Source organism: Lithobates pipiens, unplaced genomic scaffold, assembly GCF_037356315.1.
Source record: "Lithobates pipiens isolate NorthernLeopardFrog02 unplaced genomic scaffold, aLitPip1_a1.2 Scaffold_28, whole genome shotgun sequence".
Lineage (NCBI taxonomy): Eukaryota > Metazoa > Chordata > Amphibia > Anura > Ranidae > Lithobates > Lithobates pipiens.
The window spans coordinates 174,379,685-174,400,552 of NW_027507789.1; the positions used below are offsets into that span (position 1 = coordinate 174,379,685).

At 41.2% G+C, this 20,868-nt stretch overlaps 1 protein-coding gene across 1 annotated transcript in view; it reads left to right on the forward strand.

Moving 5' to 3' along the window:
- LOC143935834 (NXPE family member 1-like) overlaps positions 1–20,868 on the forward strand; it is a 124,918-nt gene that overhangs the window by 96,104 nt on the left and 7,946 nt on the right. The window contains exon 4 of the mRNA XM_077459952.1: positions 15,036–15,097. Coding sequence (XP_077316078.1) covers positions 15,036–15,097 — 62 coding nt within the window. The remainder of the gene's footprint in view (positions 1–15,035; positions 15,098–20,868) is intronic.

Here is a 20,868-nt window from a genome sequence, read left to right on the forward strand (position 1 = left end):
ACTGACATCAGCACCGTGATATACAGCACTGACACCTGCACTGTAAGCAGCCCCAGGAGGAAATCAGCATAGCACAGGGATGGTGGGAGCCCCTCATAATGAGCATAGCACAGGGATGGTGGGAGCCCCTCATAATGAGCATAGCACAGGGATGGTGGGAGCCCCTCATAATGAGCATAGCACAGGGATGATGGGAGCCCCTCATAATATGCACAGCAGAGGTACAGCCCCAGGAGGAAGTCAGCACAGCACAGGGATGGTGGGAGCCCCTCATAATAAGCAGCCCCAGGAGGAAGTCAGCACAGCACAGGGATGGTGGGAGCCCCGCATAATAAGCAGCCCCAGTAGAAATATGACACCGCTCAACCTCTTCAAACAGGAGGGTACGGGCATATAGTACGGTGTGCTTTTTTTGGACAAGGAAGTGAGCCAAATGAAGAAAGAAGATCTGTGTGCTCGATTAAAAAAATTGTTTATAGACATATACATGGTCTACTGGTCACATGTGTTGAATTCCTCCGAGATCCATGCCTCATTCATTTTTAGAAATGTGAGGTAGTTAACACTGTCGTGAGCTAGGCGAGTACGCTTATCGGTCACGATCGCCCCTGCTGCGCTGAATGTCCTTTCGGACAGGACACTGGATGAGGGGCAAGCCAACAGTTCGATTGCAAATTGGGCAAGCTCTGGCCAGAGATCAAGCCTGCCCACCCAGTAGTCCAGGGGTTCATCACTCCTCAGAGCGTCCACATCGGCCGTTAACCCGATGTAGTCGGACACCTGACGGTCTAGGCGTTCCCTGATGCTGGATCCGGGTGACACCTGTCGATGGGTCGGCTGAAAGAATGACCTCATATCCGAAGTCACCAACACATCTTCAAACCGGCCTCGTCTTGCAGGCGCTGTTGGATTGGTACCCGCAACTCCTTCTCTGGGAGTGGGAATTGCTCCTCTGCCAGCGCACACAAAAGCAGAATGCAGCATTTTTAAAAGCAAGGCCTGGAAGTGCTGCATTCTGACAGCCCTCTGTGACGGCGGTAGCATTTCTGCCATTTTGTGTTTGTACCGGGGGTCTAAGTACGTTGCCACCCAGTACTGGTCCTTGACCCTTATGCTTTTTATACGGGGGTCCCTATTAAAACACTGGAGCATGAAGGCCCCCATTTGCATTAAACTGGAAGCGGTGTGGTGGCCTGGCTCCTGCTCATCATCCAGGATAATGTCGTCCTCTTCATTCTCCTCTCCCCATCCACGCACAACAACAGGGATCCCATAAAGGTTTAAAGCATGCTCTTCTTGCTCCTCCTCATCCGCCCCGGCACCATCCTCCTCTGACTCCTCTTCAGACTCCTGTTGTTCACTTGTCTCAGATAGAGTAGCCCCCCCGGGAATTCATCCAGCATTGCGACTTCCTCATCTTCCCGCTCCTGCTCCTCCACAGCTTGATCAATGACACGCAATGCACGCTCCATAAAGAAGGCATAAGGTACCATGTCACTGATGGCCCCATGGCTGCGACTGACCAGTTTGGTGATCTCCTCAAATGGGCGCAGAAGTATGCATGCGTCGCGCATGAGCAGCCACTGGCGCGGTGAAAAAAAACCAGCTCCCCAGAACCTGTTCTGCCGTAGAGTTCATACAGGTAGACGTTAACTGCACGTTTCTGATGGAGCAGCCTGTCAAGCATATAGAAGGTTGAGTTCCATCGTGTCGGGCAATCGCAAATAAGACGTCTGATCGGCAGATTGTGTCGCCGCTGAATGTCAGCAAGGCGAGCCATGGCCGTGTAAGATCTTCTGAAATGGGCCGAGATTTTCCTTGCCTGCCGCAATATGTCCTGGACCCCAGGGTATTTGACAACAAATTGCTGCACGACTAAGTTTAAAACGTGTGCCATGCATGGCACGTGCATGATTTTGCCCTGTTTCAATGCGCTAAGCAGATTGGCACCGTTGTCACACACCACTTTACCAACTGTCAAATTGAGCGGTGTTAGCCACTGATCTGCCTGTGAACGCAAAGCTGAAAGGAGTGCCGGGCCAGTATGGCTCTTGGCTTCCAGGCACAACAGACGCAGCACGGCATGGCAACGTCTCACTTGGCATGTCGAATACGTTCTGGAGAGCTTGGGCGGCGCAGCGGAAGAGACGCTAGCAGCGGAAAAGGAGGAGTCAGCCGAGGAGGAGAGGGAGGAGGATGGAGTAGGAGGAGGAGGAGGAGAAGAAGAGCAAGGCCTGCATGCAATCCATGGCGGTAAAACCTAATCTACTCGGGTGCCACGGGTTACATGCTTGACGGCCGTCAGAAGGTTCACCCAGTGAGCAGTAAAAGTGATATACCTTCCCTGCCCGTGTTTGCTAGACCACGTGTCTGTGGTCAGATGTATCTTGGTACCGACACTGTGTGCCAGAGATACATTCACTTGCCTCTGAATATGGCCATATAGCTCTGGGATGCCCTTCTCTGAGAAAAACTTCCTTCCTGGGACCTTCCATTGTGGTGTTCCAATGGCCACAAATTTGCGAAAGGCCTCCGAGTCCACCAGTTTATATGGCAGTAGTTGGCGGGCTATGAGTTCTGACAAGCCAGCCATCAACCGTTGGGCAAGAGGGTTATCCGGCATCATCATTTTTTTACGCTCGAACATTAGGCCCACGGAAGTCTGCCTTTTTGCAGAAAAACGTGAGCTTGGCGTGATGAAAGGTGGAGTGGAGGACAATTGTGAGGAGAGAGGAGAAGGACAAGTAGAAGACGAGGCTGGACGATGAGAGCCTGGAGTGTGGCTTTGTGTGTTCCGTTGCTCCCACTGGGCTCGGTGATGGCTGCTCATGTGCCTTCTTAAGGCGGTCGTCCCTAGGTGTTGGGCTTACCGCGACGAATGCGTTGACTGCAAAGATTGCAGATGGCAACGCTATTGTCAGCAGCGGACACGTTAAAAAAAGCCCACACTGCGGAGCCATATGCCGGTGTCCTGGGAGCGCCAGATGTGACCGTACATGGTCGATGACTCGCTCCTGATACATTTGCAGTCTGCTTTGTCCCTCCTGTGCAGTGTAAGTTATTCCTGCTTCTCCTCCCTATCTGCTGGTCCATATCTCCCTCTGAACTCCCCTCCTCTTCCTCTCTTGTGGGCACCCACGTGACATCACTAGACACGTCATCATCGACGTCACCTTCCCCACCGCTATAAGTAGAGATCTCGGAGTAGGCAGCAACACCGGGGACCAACCTCCTCCTTGGGCTGATCTGGGTACTGTCGTCAGACTGCTGAGTAGCGGTTGTTGCTACCTCCTCTTCCTGATCCAATACCAAGAGTGGCTGAGCATCAGAAATGTCTTGATATGAATTGAAAAATAATTCCTGTGACTCAAGCGGAAGGTATGTGGTGGTGGTGGTGGTGGTGTTGTTGGTGGTAGTGTCTTTGGGGGTGCACATAGCAGAAGAAGAGGGTGCAGATCGAGAGGATGAGGAGGGTGCAGAAGAGTAAGGCTGAGTGAGCCACTCAACCAAGTCTGGTGCGTCCTTTAAATGAATTGAACGCACCTTCTGCAACTTCCCACTTTGGCTCAAGCCTGTTGCTCCTGCCCTACCCCTACCACTCCTGTGGAAGGGCCTGCCTCTTCCTCTGCCTGTCATTTTTTAAATTACCCTGTGACAAAACTCTCAGTCCCTATACTGATAAAGTACTGCTGCAGTATAGGGCAGCGGTCAGCAGTAGTGCACCTCAACCCTATGTATTGTGGACCTATACCAGTCCTTACGGAATAGCAGACTGTACCTCACTCAACCCTATGTACTGTAGCACCCTAGACCAAGTTACCAGTCCTTATAAGGAGCTTTGTGGAACAAGTAGGTTGTGTGTGACTGATTAGCAGACTGTACGTCAGTCCCTATACTGATGAAGGACTGCTGAAGTATAGGGCAGCAGTCAGCAGTAGTGCACCTCAACCCTATGTATGGTGGACCTATACCAGTCCTTATAGAATAGCAGACTGTACCTCACTCAACCCTATGTACTGTAGCACCCTAGACCAAGTTACCAGTCCTTATAAGGACCTTTGTGGAACAAGTAGGTTGTGTGTGACTGATTAGCAGACTGTACGTCAGTCCCTATACTGATGAAGGACTGCTGCGGTATAGGGCAGCGGTCAGCAGTAGTGCACCTCAACCCTATGTATTGTGGACCTATACCAGTCCTTATAGAATAGCAGACTGTACCTCACTCAACCCTATGTACTGTAGCACCCTAGACCAAGTTACCAGTCCTTATAAGGACCTTTGTGGAACAAGTAGGTTGTGAATGATTAGCAGACTGCAGCAGAAGGGCAGCAGTCAAGTATAATATTCTTTCTATATTTGGAAGAAAGAATATTATACGTGTACAAGCCTATTACCATATCACTGATACCAGTCCTGAAAAGAACCTTTGCGGACCTAATATAGTAACAGCTACTGATTAAACTGACCCTCACTGCCTCACACACAGCTTCCTGCCTGTCCCTATATAAACTGACAAAACAGAGGCTGCTGGAACAATCACTTGAATAGCACTTTTGTGGACCTGATAGTAACAGCTAATGACTAAACTGACTGTTCCTGCAGCACACACCGTCCTGTCCCTTTCTCTAAACTGACAAAAGACACTCAGGCTGCTGCAACAATCAGTAGCACAGCAGTGCCTCAAACCTATATCCTGAACTACACCTAACACCTATACCAGTCCTGAAAAGAACTTTTGTGTACCAAATAGCTAGCGATTTGGGTCACTGCAATCTCCCCCTGCTCCACACAGCAACCTCTCCCTATAGTGACAGAAGAAAGAATGTAAAATGGCCACCGGATCGGGTTTATTTATAAGTTGGGGGGGTGTCCAAGTGTCCATGTGCTGTAATGTCTCAATTGGCTGTCCTGTACCCCACGATGGATGTGTCATCATAGGTCAAAGTTCTTTTACACAGTAAAAACACAGAAGTCCGCCGGGCGAACAGCGGCAATAGTCCGCCGATCGGGTGGACCGCGAACAGCCGAAATTCGCCGCAAAACGACGGCGAACAGTTCGGCCATCACTATTGATGATTCTACCAAAATGCGGTGCTCAAGAGATAGAGGAAAAGAATGTGGAGCAAGTATGTAAAGTTTATAAAAAGGGTTTGTAAGAATGAGATTCATTAATACCCGGGGGAAATATAGCATTTAATTTTTCAATCCATAGAGTTTCTTTTTTTTTAAATGGATTTGTCCCAGTCACCCCCACGTGGATTTGGAGGGACTACGTCTAGTGTGATAAATGAAATGACTGAAGTGTCAAATTTATGGTACAAATCAAGATGTCTGCTAATGGATGTCACCATTTTGCCACCTGACGAAAAATATACGTGATCTTTTATCCGAGCCCGGAATTGTCTGATCGTCTTACCTACATAAAAGGCGGAACATTTACAGACCATAAGGTAAATGACTCCACGTGTCTCACAATCTGCAAAGAATTTGGGGACAAACCGTTCCCCATTGGATAATATAAAGGACTGACCTGTTCGGATCAGAGGGCAAAAAGGGCATTTCCCGCATCTGAACATTCCAAAAAGAGGCCGATTTAGGGCTGTGCGAGTAAAATGACTAGAGGTTAGTTGGTCCCGTAGAGACCTAGCTCTACGAAAAGTGATGTTAGGTTTAGTATTAATGTATTTGGCCAAAATAGGGTCCTCCCGTAGGAGGGGCCAATGTGTAGCCAATACTTCACGTAATTCGGAATTATGATTAGAATACCTCGTTATGAACCTCACACCTTTGTTTGTACAGAAGGGAGCTACGGGATTGACGTAGTGCCCTGTTGTATGCTTTGCGTAAAATGGATTTCCCGTAACCCCTTAGTTTAAATCGCTCCCGTAATAAATTAGGAATTTTAAAGTCTGCGGTATGTGTACAGTTCCGTCGTAGCCTGATATACTGAGCATATGGGATGCTGCGTAGTAGGAGGTCTGGATGTGCACTTGTTGCGTGTAGCAGTGTGTTGCCTGCAGTCTCTTTCCGATAGAGAGTAGAGGCAACACATCCCTGATCATCCTTGATTATTGTAAGGTCAAGAAAAGTGATTTTGGAAATGTGACTGGCAACAGTGAATTTCAGATTAAAATGATTTTTATTGAGTTCTGTCACAAAGGTTTCCAGTTCAGCATTGGTACCTGTCCAAATGATGAACACGTCGGTGATGTACCTAAGCCAGCAAATAGTGTGGCTGGTGTACATCGACAAGGTGTCATCGGAAAATATGTATCGTTCCCACCCCCCAGGTACAGGTTGGCATAGGCCGAGGCACATACAGTGCCCATAGCCACCCCCTGCACCTGGCGGAAGTGGGATTCTCCGAATACAAAACAGTTGTGAGTAAGAATAAAGTAAAGTTAATCCAAAATGAATTCACAGAGATCCCAGCGATGGTTAGTTTGTTCAAAAAGGAAGGTGCGATCTGTCGCGATGCCCTGCTCGTGAGGGATGCTGGAATACAATGCTTCCACATCCAATGTCATGAACAGGGCATTGGGAGGCACGACCATTCCTTCAATGTGTTTTAGAAAATCCATTGTATCTTTCACGTATGATGGTAGAGAGCATACATGTGGACTCAGAATAGAGTCCACCAATCTACTCACATTTTCTGTGAATGATCCTATACCTGATATAATAGGCCTACCAGGAGGATTGGTAGGGTGTTTATGTATTTTAGGAAGAACATAAAACGTGGCAACTTTAGGAAATTTTATATTTAGAAAGTCGTATAGATCCTTATGAACAAGGCCCTTTTGGTATGCAAGTCCAATCAAATGTAAGTATTCATTTTTAGAGGTTTGGATATATGATGGTGGAATAGGTTTGTACCAATCTTTGTTGCACAAGATTTTATGTGCCATAGCGGCGTATAGATCTTTGGTCATTAGTACAATGTTACCGCCTTTATCAGCAGGTTTGATTTCTAGATCAGGAGGATTTTTTAATCGAGAGATTGATTGTAATTGAGAATTGGTCAAATTGCTAGGTTGAGGTATAAGTCACAGTTGCTTGATAGCATTTACAGAACTTTAAAAAAAATAAAAAATATTGGGGTTAGACATCAAATCCGGGAAACGTTGGGACTTAGGTTTGAAGTAAGGAGTCTTAAAAAATGGGAGATTAACAGGGTTGGGTGTCTCGTGACCGGATAGTTCCTCCATGGGATTCTCCCCGAGGAGGAGTATCAGGTCATGAAGGGCCCTAAAATCATCCATGGTGTATATTTTGACACATTCCGAAATTTGCTTGTCTTGCAAAGAGCAAAGACGATCATTGTCAAATAAGTATTTATATGTCAGGTTGCGTGCGAAAAGGTATACATCCTTTATAGCTTCATATTTGTCCATACTAGTAGATGGACAGAAGTTTAGGCCCAGACATAGGACTTCTAGATCTTGGGTAGTAAAGGTATAGGGAGTGAGGTTGATGACCTCAAGATTAGAAATGATGTGAGTGTTGGAGGGTGTGGAGTTGACTGAAAATTTACAGATGGAGAAACATGTGCATCTAAGGTGCTTTGTCGGGTACACATTTCTAATTGTGCAGTGGGTGGTAAAGAAGGTAGTGAATTAGTGGTCATCGCCATATTTATCTCGTGCGAATTATTAACAAATTATTAACAAGTGATGTGGTCACATTGAGGATCCACCAGGGATCCTATTTGATAAAGTATTTTTTGACTGGGTTTGTGAATTCAAGAGGTGAATGGCTTGAAGGGCCATGGTGCCTAAATATTTACCTTGGGAGTGGGTGTTAGTGCCAAGAGATGAACTATTATCTTGTAGTGATCTGTGTAGGGTGAGAGTGGTGTCAAGAATGAGGGGACGCTTTTTAGTGTAGGGTGTGTGAGACCCACCACCAAGATCCTGCTTATGTGTTCCCGAGTGAGAAGGATAAGAAGGACCACCACCTTTCCGGAAAGAACGCTGCGAAGGAAAAAGGGTAGAATCTGATTCAGTATCATCATCAGTAGTAGAGTAAGCGGCAACATTATTTTTAGGAGTATGAAAATTGGCACGATGCCGAGCAGGAGATTGCCAGCGATAGGCAAAGCCTTCGCTGAATGCCAATCTGTCTTTTGAGAGTTTGTTATGTTTTTAAAAAATTATATATTTGGTAATTCGTGTGATGTAATCCCTGAGGTCTTGGATACGTCTATCGTAAGATGAATGTGTTTTCAAAGTTTCACTAGTAGATTGTAGAAGAGAGACTTCCTGGTCTAGAGTTTCAAGTTCAATTTGATGTTTCACGTAGTATGAATATCAGACATATTTCCTGCCCATGCAGTGCCTGTAAACTCCATAACTTTACCTCTTGGCTCAAAGAGTGTATACAAAAATATATGAATATAGAACCTGTTTCAATAATGATGAAAAAACAATATATATTTGTCCACAAGATATAAGTAAAAAAGAAAAAACAAGAAAAAAAGGGGTAATATTAAAAATATTCTACCACTAGGAAAGTGAGACCCTAATATATAGGGATCTTACACAATGCCCGGGTTAAATTGAGACAATAAATAAAAAGATGTGGGATATCACAACGTCACTTTGTGGTAAAAGTGGATATGCCAGTATAATCCTTAATGAAAAAGTGCCATCGTCCGTAATAAGTGTATACAAGAAACAAGACTACTAGGGGGACTTATGGACTTTACAGGCACCAGTATAACACAAACAAACATTTTTTATTATTCCAAGAATATACAAAAAAGGATTAAAAACCAGAAATGGATGGTACATTCATGCGCCGAGACCACAATCAGCAAAAAATATCATATTACAACTCATATGATAATTCGATTTAGTAAAATAGCCAAAAATAAGCCATTGGAGATTAGAGTGTAGAGAAATATTCACAGTAATGATATGCTGATGTGGGTCCCATGCTTATGCCCGACATGTTTCGCGTCTCATCGACGCTTCTTCTGGGGCGCAGTGAGGTTCTTAAAAGCAGAGAAGGAACATTCGTCACAAATAAAATACAATGAATAGTACATCTGCATTCAATTTATAATACCTGACGAATAGCAAACAGCTAACATAAAGCAAGGTGCTGTCAAGAGGCGATATGAGTGTGCAACGCATAGACATTCATATTAGGGCACTGTGGGGGCACACAACAATATAGTATTGAAACAAAGTAAAGATAAATTTAAATTAAATGAGATAAAAAAATTAAATTACCCTCTGGGATAGGAGCTAGTGAACAGGTAATGTGGCGTCTGGATCGCAAAGAGATAGAGAGTCTGAAGATCAACAGCTAGAGATAAGGTATATAAAGAGAAAAAGGTTTGTATGAAATGCCAGTGTAATATATATATATATATATATATATATATATATATATATATATATATATATATATATATATATATATATATATATATATCCTGTTTCCCCTAAAATAAGACCTAGCGTGATTGTCGACGATGGCTGCAATATAAGCCCTACCCCCCAAATAAGCCCTAGTCCTTCTATGTCTTATTCTCAGGGTAGGGCTTATTTTTGGGGAAAGAGGGGTCTTATTTTAGGGGAAACAGGGTATATATCTATAATGTGTCTATAATATATATGATGATATGATAATAGCATTATAAAAAGCTCACCAGCATTTAATAATCCATTTTATAAATTTCAGAGCATTGTATTCCAGCATCCCTTACAAGCAGGGCTTTGCAACAGCCTGTACCTTCCTTTTTGAACAAACTAACCATCGCTGGGAATTCTGTGAATTCATTTTGGATTTACTTTACTTTATTCTTACTCACAACTGTTTTGTATTCGGAGAATCCCACTTCCGCCAGGTGCAGGGGGTGGCTATGGGCACTGTATGTGCCCCGGCCTATGCCAACCTGTACCTGGGGGGTGGGAACGATACATATTTTCTGATGACACCTTATCGATGTACACTAGCCACGCTATTTGCTGGCTGAGGTACATCGACAACGTTTTCATCATTTGGACAGGTACCAATGCTGAACTGGAAATCTTTGTGACAGAACTCAATAAAAATAATGTTAATCTGAAATTCCCTGTTGCCAGTCACATTTCCAAAATCACTTTTTTTGACCTTACAATAATCAAGGATGATCAGGGATGTGTTGCCTCTACTCTCTATCGGAAAGAGACTGCAGGCAACACACTGCTACATGCAACAAGTGCGCTTCCAGACCTCCTACTACGCAGCATCCCATATGCTCAATATATCAGGCTACGACGGAACTGTACACATACCGCAGACTTTAAAATTCCTAATTTATTACGGGAGCGATTTAAACTAAGGAGTTACAGGAAATCCATTCTACGCAAAGCATACAACAGGGCACTACGTCAATCCCGTAGCTCCCTTCTGTACAAACAAAAAAATCCTGCACAAATTCCTACTGTGAGGTTCATAACGAGGTATTCTAATCATAATTCCGAATTACGCGAAGTATTGGCTACACATTGGCCCCTCCTACGGGAGGACCCTATTTTGGCCAAATACATTAATACTAAACCTAACATCAATTTTCGTAGAGCTAGGTCTCTACGGGACCAACTAACCTCTAGTCATTTTACTCGCACAGCCCTAAATCGGCCTCTTTTTGGAATGTTCAGATGCGGGAAATGCCCTTTTTGCCCTCTGATCCGAACAGGTCAGTCCTTTATATTACCCAATGGGGAACGGTTTGTCCCCAAATTCTTTGCAGATTGTGAGACACGTGGAGTCATTTACCTTATGGTTTGTAAATGTTCCGCCTTTTATGTAGGTAAGACGATCAGACAGTTCCGGGCTCGGATAAAAGATCACGTATATTTTTCGTCAGGTGGCAAAATGGTGACATCCATTAGCAGACATATTGATATGTATCATAAATTTGACACTTCAGTCATTTCATTTATCGCACTAGACGTAGTCCCTCCAAATCCACGTGGGGGTGACTGGGACAAATCCATTTAAAGAAAATAAACTCTATGGATTGAAAAATTAAATGCTATATTTCCCCCGGGTATTAATGAATCTCATTCTTACAAACCCTTTTTATAAACTTTACATACTTGCTCCACATTCTTTTCCTCTATCTCTTGAGCACCGCATTTTTGTAGAATCATCAACAAAAACTATACTTATATAATAGGTATCTACTTAGCTATATATAATTTTCATGCTTTTTCTGTCTCCTGTTTGTCCACTTGATTGTATTTCTCATTATTCATTATTACTTCTATAGAGTACACTCTCTTCTGATACTATTAATTGTCATTGTGTCAATTGTAATCAATTTTTATTTATCTGCGGTGCTTGTCTTTAAGAGGCGTGGGTGGCCGTGCTATGCCGGTCCTGGGTGCTGTGCGGCCGGTCAGCGTCACAGGTCTTTTCCTGTTGACGCTCATGGATCTCTTGTTGGCCGATACACTTTCTATGTTACTGGCCCCTGAGATCTTGCTCTGATGGTATTGTTCACTCCCCCTCATCCCCTACGTCTGGCATTACTCTGCGCAGGTGCTCTAGGGAATGAGCGCTTGAACGTGACACATGTCGGATCATTCAGCCGGCCCACCCGACGTCATCACTGGCTGTTTGCCTATTGGACGACGGGGGGTGGGGCACTCACATTTATGGAGACGCCGTACAAGCGTCTCCTTGTGATGAATTATTCATTTGCACTCTCCCTCTGGATTTTCGGACACTTGCGCTCTATATCTGGTCCTAATATAGGTAATCCATCTCTGTGGATTATATACTCTGACTTTATTACATTATTTAACATTGTTCTCTCCTTTCTTTTTCTTCACTGATATTTTTATATTAAATTATACTTTCCAGACACTCAGCCCTATGTGGTCTGTGGTCTGTCTTACTTTATGTGTCTGCGGGCTACCTTCTTATATCTGATGTCTGGAACTCAAATGTTACTTCCATATCTATCTTCATACATTTGACCACTCTGAAATTTATAAAATGGATTATTAAACGCTGGTGAGCTTTTTATAATGCTATTATCATATCATCATATATATTATAGACATATATATATATGATATACAAGAAAACAACAGAGAATATACCTAGACCAAAAAAGGGATTGACCCTCTCCAGATCACATATAAATAAAAATATAAAAATAAATATACTTAAAAATAAACAATAAATATATAGTAGTAAACGCACTACAGAGCCAGCTATAACATACGTTATAACCAAATTAATCCAGCCTCTATAGTTTAGATATTCATATTGCAATCCATCAAAAAAGAAAAAACAAAAAGCTATAAAGATTCCAGTCCATAAATAAACAGCGGTCTCCTTTAAGTGCAAGTGCTTTGTGCAAACTTGTGCAAATTCAACTGAGGTGAGGATCTCCCAGTGCTTAATCCCGCTGTGACCACACTTTAGTGGGCAGTGGCCCCTTACCTATGGCAAGGAGGGACTCGCATAAAGGTATATAGATTTCCTTATCTGTCTTCTCCCCTGGTAAATCCGGTCGCCTTCTCCTTTAAATTTTATTCTTACGAGCGATCACGTGAGCCCGGCGGTCATCGAGATCATCCGGCACGCGCACCCCTAGTAGCCACCAGAAGGTGCGATGTAACATGATGGCAAATCGCCTGCCCATGCCATTCTGCTGCAGTACAACTGCGGCAGCTGATCGGCAATCGGTTAAAAGTATATTTCATTTTTATTGTTTCACTTTAAGCATTAATAAAATCACTGCACCCGAAAAAACTGCCATTTTAAAACCTTTTTTTTGCATTGATACATGTCCCTTGGGGAAGGACCCGGGTCCCCAAACACTTTTTATGGCAATAAATTGCATATTAGCCTTTAGAATGAGCACTTTTAGTTTTTCATGGTAGTGTCCCATAGACTTTAATGAGATTCCGCAGCTTTAAAATTTGCCCTGAACACAGCATAATGTTCGCTGTTCACCGAATGTCCAAACAACCAAAGTTCGGCCCGAACTTATGCTCGGGCCAAACCATTCTTCCATCCCTACTTATCATCAGTAGAGCCCAGTATACGGTTATATTATATTAGACTGAAAGTGGTATTAAACCCACATCCAAAAATTGTATATATTGCAGCTTACCAATCATTAGATGTAGGGGCTTCACTAGTTTTTTTTTTAGTTTTTTCCCCTCTGTTTTCACCTGGTGATTTGGCCAGTAAAACATTGTATACCTCCTGTATAAAGCTGGCCATACATGGTTTGAAAATTGGCAGTTTCAGCAGTAACCAGACGAATTTCAATCCATGTATGGCTGTTTCTGTTTGGAAGGAATTTGATCTCCTCCCAAATTGGACTGTTGGTATATATTTGTTTGATCAATGCTTGCAGCCAATCAGCTGCAGCACTGATCAGTGTATTCTAGCAGTAGAGGAGTCCCACAGCTAGAATAGTGCAGCAATGGATCCCCCCCCATCCACCTTGAATGTGTTTAGTTTTTTTTGATCAGCTGGCTGGTTAATGTAGCTCCCATTGTAAATTTCAGCAACTTTCATCGAAACTTAAAGAAATTATAAGGTAATGAAAATAAAATTGTGCACGGTGATACCTCACATGTGTGGGACGATTGATGTTTGCATGCGTTCAGGACCGACACACGGCTTCGCCTTGGTGTGCAAGCATGGGAGGACAGGGGAACTTTTTAATTATTCATTTTTTATTTTTGTTTTACACTGCTCCAACTACTCTTACAAGATTGCTACACTTGCTATTACAAGAGAGCTGACCGGCGGCTCTAAAAAATGATACTGGGGTGATTCCTGCAACTGCAGGCATCATCCCGGTACAGACGCCCCCCCCCCCCCCCCCCCAAAAAAAATGCTGACTTGTTTGCCTCATGGTAAATACACCCCTGATTTAGATATGTGTTTTTTATTGAAGATAACTTCTACTTATACATTATTATTATATTATTATACATTATTTTATATATATATATATATATTTTTTTTTTTTTATTTAATTTATATTATTATAAATTATTATTATATATTACACATTATTATACATGGTTTCATCATACTGTCACATGTTTGCCTTAAAGGACAGGTTCACTTTAGAATTCATTCTTCCCCCTTCCCAACCCTAATAACACAGAATGCGCACTGCTATTTTGCCACAATCCTCGCACAATGCGACCGGGAGAAAAAAGCGAATTTTAAAAACATGCTACACTTGTCACCCAAAGAAGGAGCATGAGCTTTTTTTCAACCAACAAACACGCAGCCCACCATGTTCCCTATTTGTGACATTTGAAATCAAGTGCAAATCGCTCATTGGTCCCACTATGTAAAAGTGTGAATTCAGTTTAAGTAAGACAACTTACCCCTGTTAGCTCTAACTGGGCCTCCCTCTGCCCCAGGCCACATAATGGCTGTGTGGCTGACTAATGTTGTACAACGTGAAGGTCCACCACTGGTTGGGGGCCAAGGGCGTAGAGATGAGAAGATTTATTTTTGAACTGAACCTGTCCTTTAATGTCTACGTCCATGAACAAAAAAGTAATATACTGCAGTTTACAAGTCTTCAGATCTGCTGGAAATAATATTTTTCTTTTTTAGGCTAAAAACATTTTTGGCAAGTTCAGATTATAGTTGTTGATCCTGCTAGGAATCTATTGTGCTTATATTTTCCTGTGCACTGAATAGTCTCATTACGGGTTCTCTTCTGTAAACTACAAGACCCTCCCCTTTTCTAATGGAGATAGGAGGTGTCTGTAGTCTGCATCAGAAGAGCAGCCTAGGACAGGAACTGTGTTACTGGCAGGTTTAGCAGGTGAAAAAAAAGACTATAAAAAGGGAAACAAATGCTGCCACCACATATAAGAACTAGTAAGCTGCAATATGTTACATTTTTTCTCCTTGGTTCAGATAAACCTTTTTTTTGGGGGGGGGGGGGGGGGGGGGAATGGACCACATAAAACAATGAAATGATATCAGCACCACTGAAATAATGAATGTATTTCTTGTTTTTCAATTATTTATAATTAAAGGTCCAAAATTGGCATAGAAATTCCCAAACAAGTTGGAAGTATTGACGTTTTAAAATGCCCAAGTAAGTTTAAATTTCTATATTATTGGTATTGTTTGTAAATCCAAAGGAGATTGTATAGTCAGATGTAATGAAGAGGAGTGCCATGATAATATTAAATGTTATTGTACCTTCGTCCCAGCAATATGAAGAACAACAAATGGGGGGAGGCTATCATGGACTTTAATGGTACCATAGAATAACTGCAAAGGAGTCACAAATTAAATCATATACATTTTAATACAAGAATACATATATGGATACAATACAAGATGATTTTTAAAAGATAAGATAAGATCAGACAAACATATGCTCCATAGTCACACAAGTGTGGCATCTAAAACATGAATACCTTCTGTGCATTGCTTGCTCTACAGGTGAAGTTTTACTGCTTTTTCAGGAGATAGATAGTACATATATAAAGAATGATTATCAACTGTGAATAAAGAAAACATACATTAATCACAAAATATATATATATAGAGAGGAGTTGGGTATGCGAGAGGGTATGAGAGAGTGAGAGCAATAACACCAAATTTAACACACCTGCTCCCCATTCCCACCTGAGACCTTGTAACACTAATGAGTCACATGACATCAGCGAGGGAAAATGGAGTGTACTCACTTTTGTTGCCATCAGTTTAGACATGGCTGTGTGTTGAGTTATTTTGAGGGATTAGCAAATTTATAATACTAAGCCTCATACATACGATCGGATTTTCCGCAGACAAAACCTCAGATTTTTTTCTTAAGGGCGTTGGCCAAGAACTTATCTTGCACACAAAAGGCAAGGAGTTTTCAGCCAACAAACATGAACGTAGTGGCATACTACATGTTTTTTAAGCTCTTTAGCGCCACCCTTTGGTCTCCTTCTGCTAATTTTGTGTTAGTAGAAGTTTGGTGAGTGCTGAGTCATGCTTTTCATTTTGGACTTTTAGTTTCGCACTTTTCAGTTCGTTTCTGAACGGCCGTTCGTGGAACCAGTCATGTTGCAGAATTGGAGGAGATAACGTGTTATTTATTATTGGCCTTGGAGTTATTGCTTTGACCCAAGTCCAGTCCAGGAACAGGAGGAGGAGGATTTCTTGGACCAAAAATTGGTTGCTTTATTAATTGTGACCAATTATGTCATATGCCTTTGCTGCGGGAGCTCCAGGAAAATGATCTGGATGATTTTCGGAATTATCTCCAGATGACGAACCCCTGTTTTCACCAACTCTTGGCATTATTGATCCCCTATATTAAGAAGCAGGACAGATGCATGAGGCTTTTATTTTATTTTTTGGTTGAATAATAATTTGATTTTTGGATGCATAGAATACACTTTTTGGTTAAGTTCTATTTGCAGATAGCATGTCTAATTTTATTTGTTTTCTTCTTTTAATGCACAATAAAAAAATTGTGGAGAATAATACTTGGCTATGTGTTTTACTTCAAATTGCAGTTTGGGAATAGGCAGTTACATTTTTAAAAAAATACAATGTAAAATTAACAAGAGACACCAACATAGTTGTATCATTGATCATAAAAACTACGGGATAATGGTGTTGTGGTAACTTGTACCAAAAAAAAAAAAAGCAGCACAATAATATTATTCTTGATATCATTAGCAAAAAAAAGCCGTTGACACTTATTTTGCCATAACCCCATCAGTATCACCAGCAAAGCAGGTTCATTATTATCCCATTGAAGAAGAAGAGAATGTGCGCTGAATTTCGAAATTTCATAATTTGCCACGTCACAAATGTTAATTCTCCATTATGAACGCTAGTTTACAAGACCGACCACTTCCAACTCGTCCTTGCTTCCGATCATGCGTGTTTGTACTTTGGACTTTTGTCCGACGGACTTGTTTACACACGCTCGGAAAATCCGACAACAGACAATTGACTGCAGAAAATTTTAAAGCCTGCCTTCCAACATTTGTCCAATTCGACAACAATTGTCCGATGGAGCGTACAAACGGTCGGATTTTCTGCCAATAGCCTGTCATCACACAATTCCGAAAATCAGAACGTGTTTATACAAGCTGTAGACTCACTACTTCACATTGTAGCAAAGTGTAATTTCTTCGGTGTTGTCACATGAAAAGATATAATAAATATTTACAAAAATTTGAGGGGTATACTCACTTTTGTGAGATACTGTGTGTATTCTTGTATTGAAATTCATAAAATTTAATTTGTGACTGTCCTTTGCCATTATTCAATGGTACCATTAAAGTCCATGATAATTCCCCCCCCCCCTATTTAGTCAAATGTAATGTCTGCGGCCAGCCTTACACATATGTGAATGGATGTCTTGGGGTTCTTTTACTAATTAACTATTAACTAATTAAATTCTCACATTGCAAAGTATATGTTAGTAAATAAGGTGAGCCTGTATTCACTTTGAATCACCCAATCAGGTGTGAGAGAAGTAATAAAAACAGGATTTTTGTTAGCACAGTCAATTGGTTGCTCTGTACCACCTGTAGTTATGCCCTTAGCGGGAACACACAATACGGCCAAACTAACCACTCCACCTACATATCTTAAATTAGAACACCAAAGTTATTATATGTTTGTTTAGCATAGAGTGGGAAAAGTCTACAACCTTTGCATGTCTTTTCTTTAGCATTTTAACTGTCTCAGTGTAACTGAAGAGCCATACAGGCCCATATGTGCAGAGCAGAGAGTGACTTTAGAGTCAATAGTTTCTCGACTATTCACAGAAAAGCAGTAAAGTCACAGAAGTGAATATGTACAGCAGTGGCATATCTGCTCCTGCAAGTGGTAGCTAATAATAAATTATAAGCAGCAAAAGAACACCGCTCTAGGCAGACATCTCATAATACATCCCACCCGCTGATGGAAATAGGTGCTGGCTCTGTATGTAGGAATGAATCGAATTATTGAATCAAAGAAAAGGCTGGACGGCCACACTCTGTTAACACCTTCATTGGAGATGGTTTAAAAATTCTTCTGGTACAAAGACATCAGAGGCACAGGATCAATGAAAAGCTGACATGTTTCACACCACTATGGGGTGCTTAGTCATAGCTATTAGTGGTGTGAAACATGTCAGCTTTTTACTGATCCTGTGCCTCTGATGTCTTTGTACCAGAAGAGATTTTAAACCATCTCCAATAAATTCAGATGAAATTTGAATTCAAATTGATTCAAATTATTTTCCAATCAATTTCGAATAGTTTTTGAATTCAAATAGTTTTCAAATTTGAGTTTGAAAAATTTTCAATTTGTTTTCCAATTTCCAAAGAGAATAAAAGAGGATGGAAAAATAAGGAAAATAATAGAAAAAATATATTAATAGAATAGAAAAGAATAGAATAGAGAAAAAATAGAATAAAATAGAATATAACCATCTTCTGAAATTCAAATTTCAAATAGAATAAATTTGAATACATAGGAAAAAGAATAAAATAGATTATAATGGACTAGAAAAGAATAGAATTAAAAAGAATAGAATAGAAACAATATAACCAATTCCCAAAATTCTAATGGAATCAATTCACATATGAATAGAATAGAAAATAACAGAATAGAGTAGAAAAGAACCCATAATTGAATCAAATGAATATAACTATCTTCTGAAATTCAAATTTTGAATAGAAATGAATAGAATAGAATAGAATAAACAAATAGAAAAAGAATAGAATAAAAAAAAAAAAAAAAGAATAGAAAGAACATAACAATTTCCAAAAATTCAAATAGAATCAATTCAAATTTGAATAGAATATAAAAGAATAGATTAGAATAGGAAGATGATTATATTCATCCTATTCTATTCTCTTTTTTTATATACTATTCTGTTATTTTCTATTCTAAGCTATTCTTTTCTATTCTATGCAAATTTGAATTGATTCTATTTGAATTTTGGGAAATGGTTATATTCTTTATATTCTATTATATTATTTTGTTTTCTATTCTCTATTTAAATTTCAGAAGATGGTTATATTCATTTTATTTTATTCTATTCTTTTTAAATGTATGCTTGTTTATATTCTATTTTATTCTGTTCTTTTATTTTCCATTCTGTTTTGTTCTGTTTTACTCTGTTATATTCTATTATTTTATTTTCTGTTTTATTCTTTTCTATTCCTTCATCTTCTTTTCTATTTTTGCCCCTTTGGAAATTGGAAAACAAATCGAAAACTTTTCGAATTCAAAAACTTTTATACATTTGAAAGCTTTTTAAATTCAGACACGGAAAATTTGAATTTATTTGAATACCTATAAACTAAACAAATTCCGAAAATGAATTAAATGGATTAAACTAATTTAACTAAACAAATTAATGTAAATAAGGAATCTCAATGTTTTCTGTTCTGCACATGTCTAATTAAAACCAACAATTGTACAGTTGCCACCAGAACAATGAGAACGTATAAATGTCAAAGGTCATATCCCCTCACCAGTGGCGTAGTGCATTCACCTCCCAGTACAGTAACCCCAGGTGCAACATTTTGAGGGGCGCAGAAATAAGTCCCAGGACCACGCCGCCCCTGAGTCCGATACCCTAGCCAACCGTGAGACTTTACTAACCGCACTGCCACTGCCTGCACTAAACGGTGAGGGGGATCAGTGCCGCAGGGAACAATTATAGGAACCATGCTCTGTATCTGTGTCTCTCCCTCCAGCACCTGAAAGCCACCCCCCTCCAGCTTTCAGCTGCTGGAGGGAAAAACACAGATACAGAGCATGGATTCTGCAATTGTTCCCCACTATCATGGGTTGCCCAGTTCACTCCTGCAACTGGCACTATATCATAGTCTCTGTCAGGTGGAGTCAGCTCCGCTTGACACATCACCTCGAGTGCTGATACAGGAAAACTGAACCTGCGGGAAGATGTAGCGGGACTTGGGAGTAGGCCTGGAAGAAGTACATGCTTGGTGAGGGGAGGGCTGTGTGTGATGAAGGTGGATGCTGGATTGGATTGCTGTGTGGTCCATTGTAGAGATTGTCTGTGTTCCCTCCCCCATCCCTCTCTCTGTCCTCTCTCTTCCCCTCCCTCTTTCCCCATCCTCTCTACTCCCCTTCCTCTGACCTCTCCCCCCTTCTCAGTCCATAGTGTCAGCCAGATCTGGAGGTGGAGATTGTATGCGGCTTCTTTTCTGTGGATTGTAGTCGTCTTCTCTTCTGGAAGCAGAGGAGGGAGTATCAGCATATGAGGATGATTTTTGGCAAGTGTCCGCAGCATCTCTTGATGTGTTTATCATCCCTAGTTTCTGTAAAGTAGTTTGCAGGTCCTTAGCTGTTCGGCACATATATTTGCGACTTTGGAAAGTAAAACGCACTGAGAAAGGAAAGCCCCATTGGTAGATTATGTCATTTCGCTGTAATATTTGCAGTAGTGGTTTCAGGGTTCTTCTTTTGTTGACTGTAATCTGTGAGAGGTCTGTGAATAATTGATATTTATGACCCTGGAAAATGAGGGGATCTTTATTTCTAGCTGAATTTAGCAGTAGTTCCTTAGTGCGGTAGAAATGCAATTTTGCGATAATGTCACGGGGAGGACCATCTATTTTCTTTGGTGCTAGGGCTCTATGAACCCGGTCCATTTCAAGACGCTCTAGTGGGATAGCTGGTTGTAATTCTTGAAAAAGTCTAGTAATAGCACCGTTTAAATCAGTCACAGATTCGGGTATTCCTCTAATACGTATATTGGAGCGTCTTGCACGATTTTCAAAATCCTCCAATTTGGATTGTAATATGTCATTTTCCTCTTTAAGAAAATCAATTTCTGAGGCAATATTAGATGTATAATTTTCCAGATCGTCTGCTCTAATTTCCAGT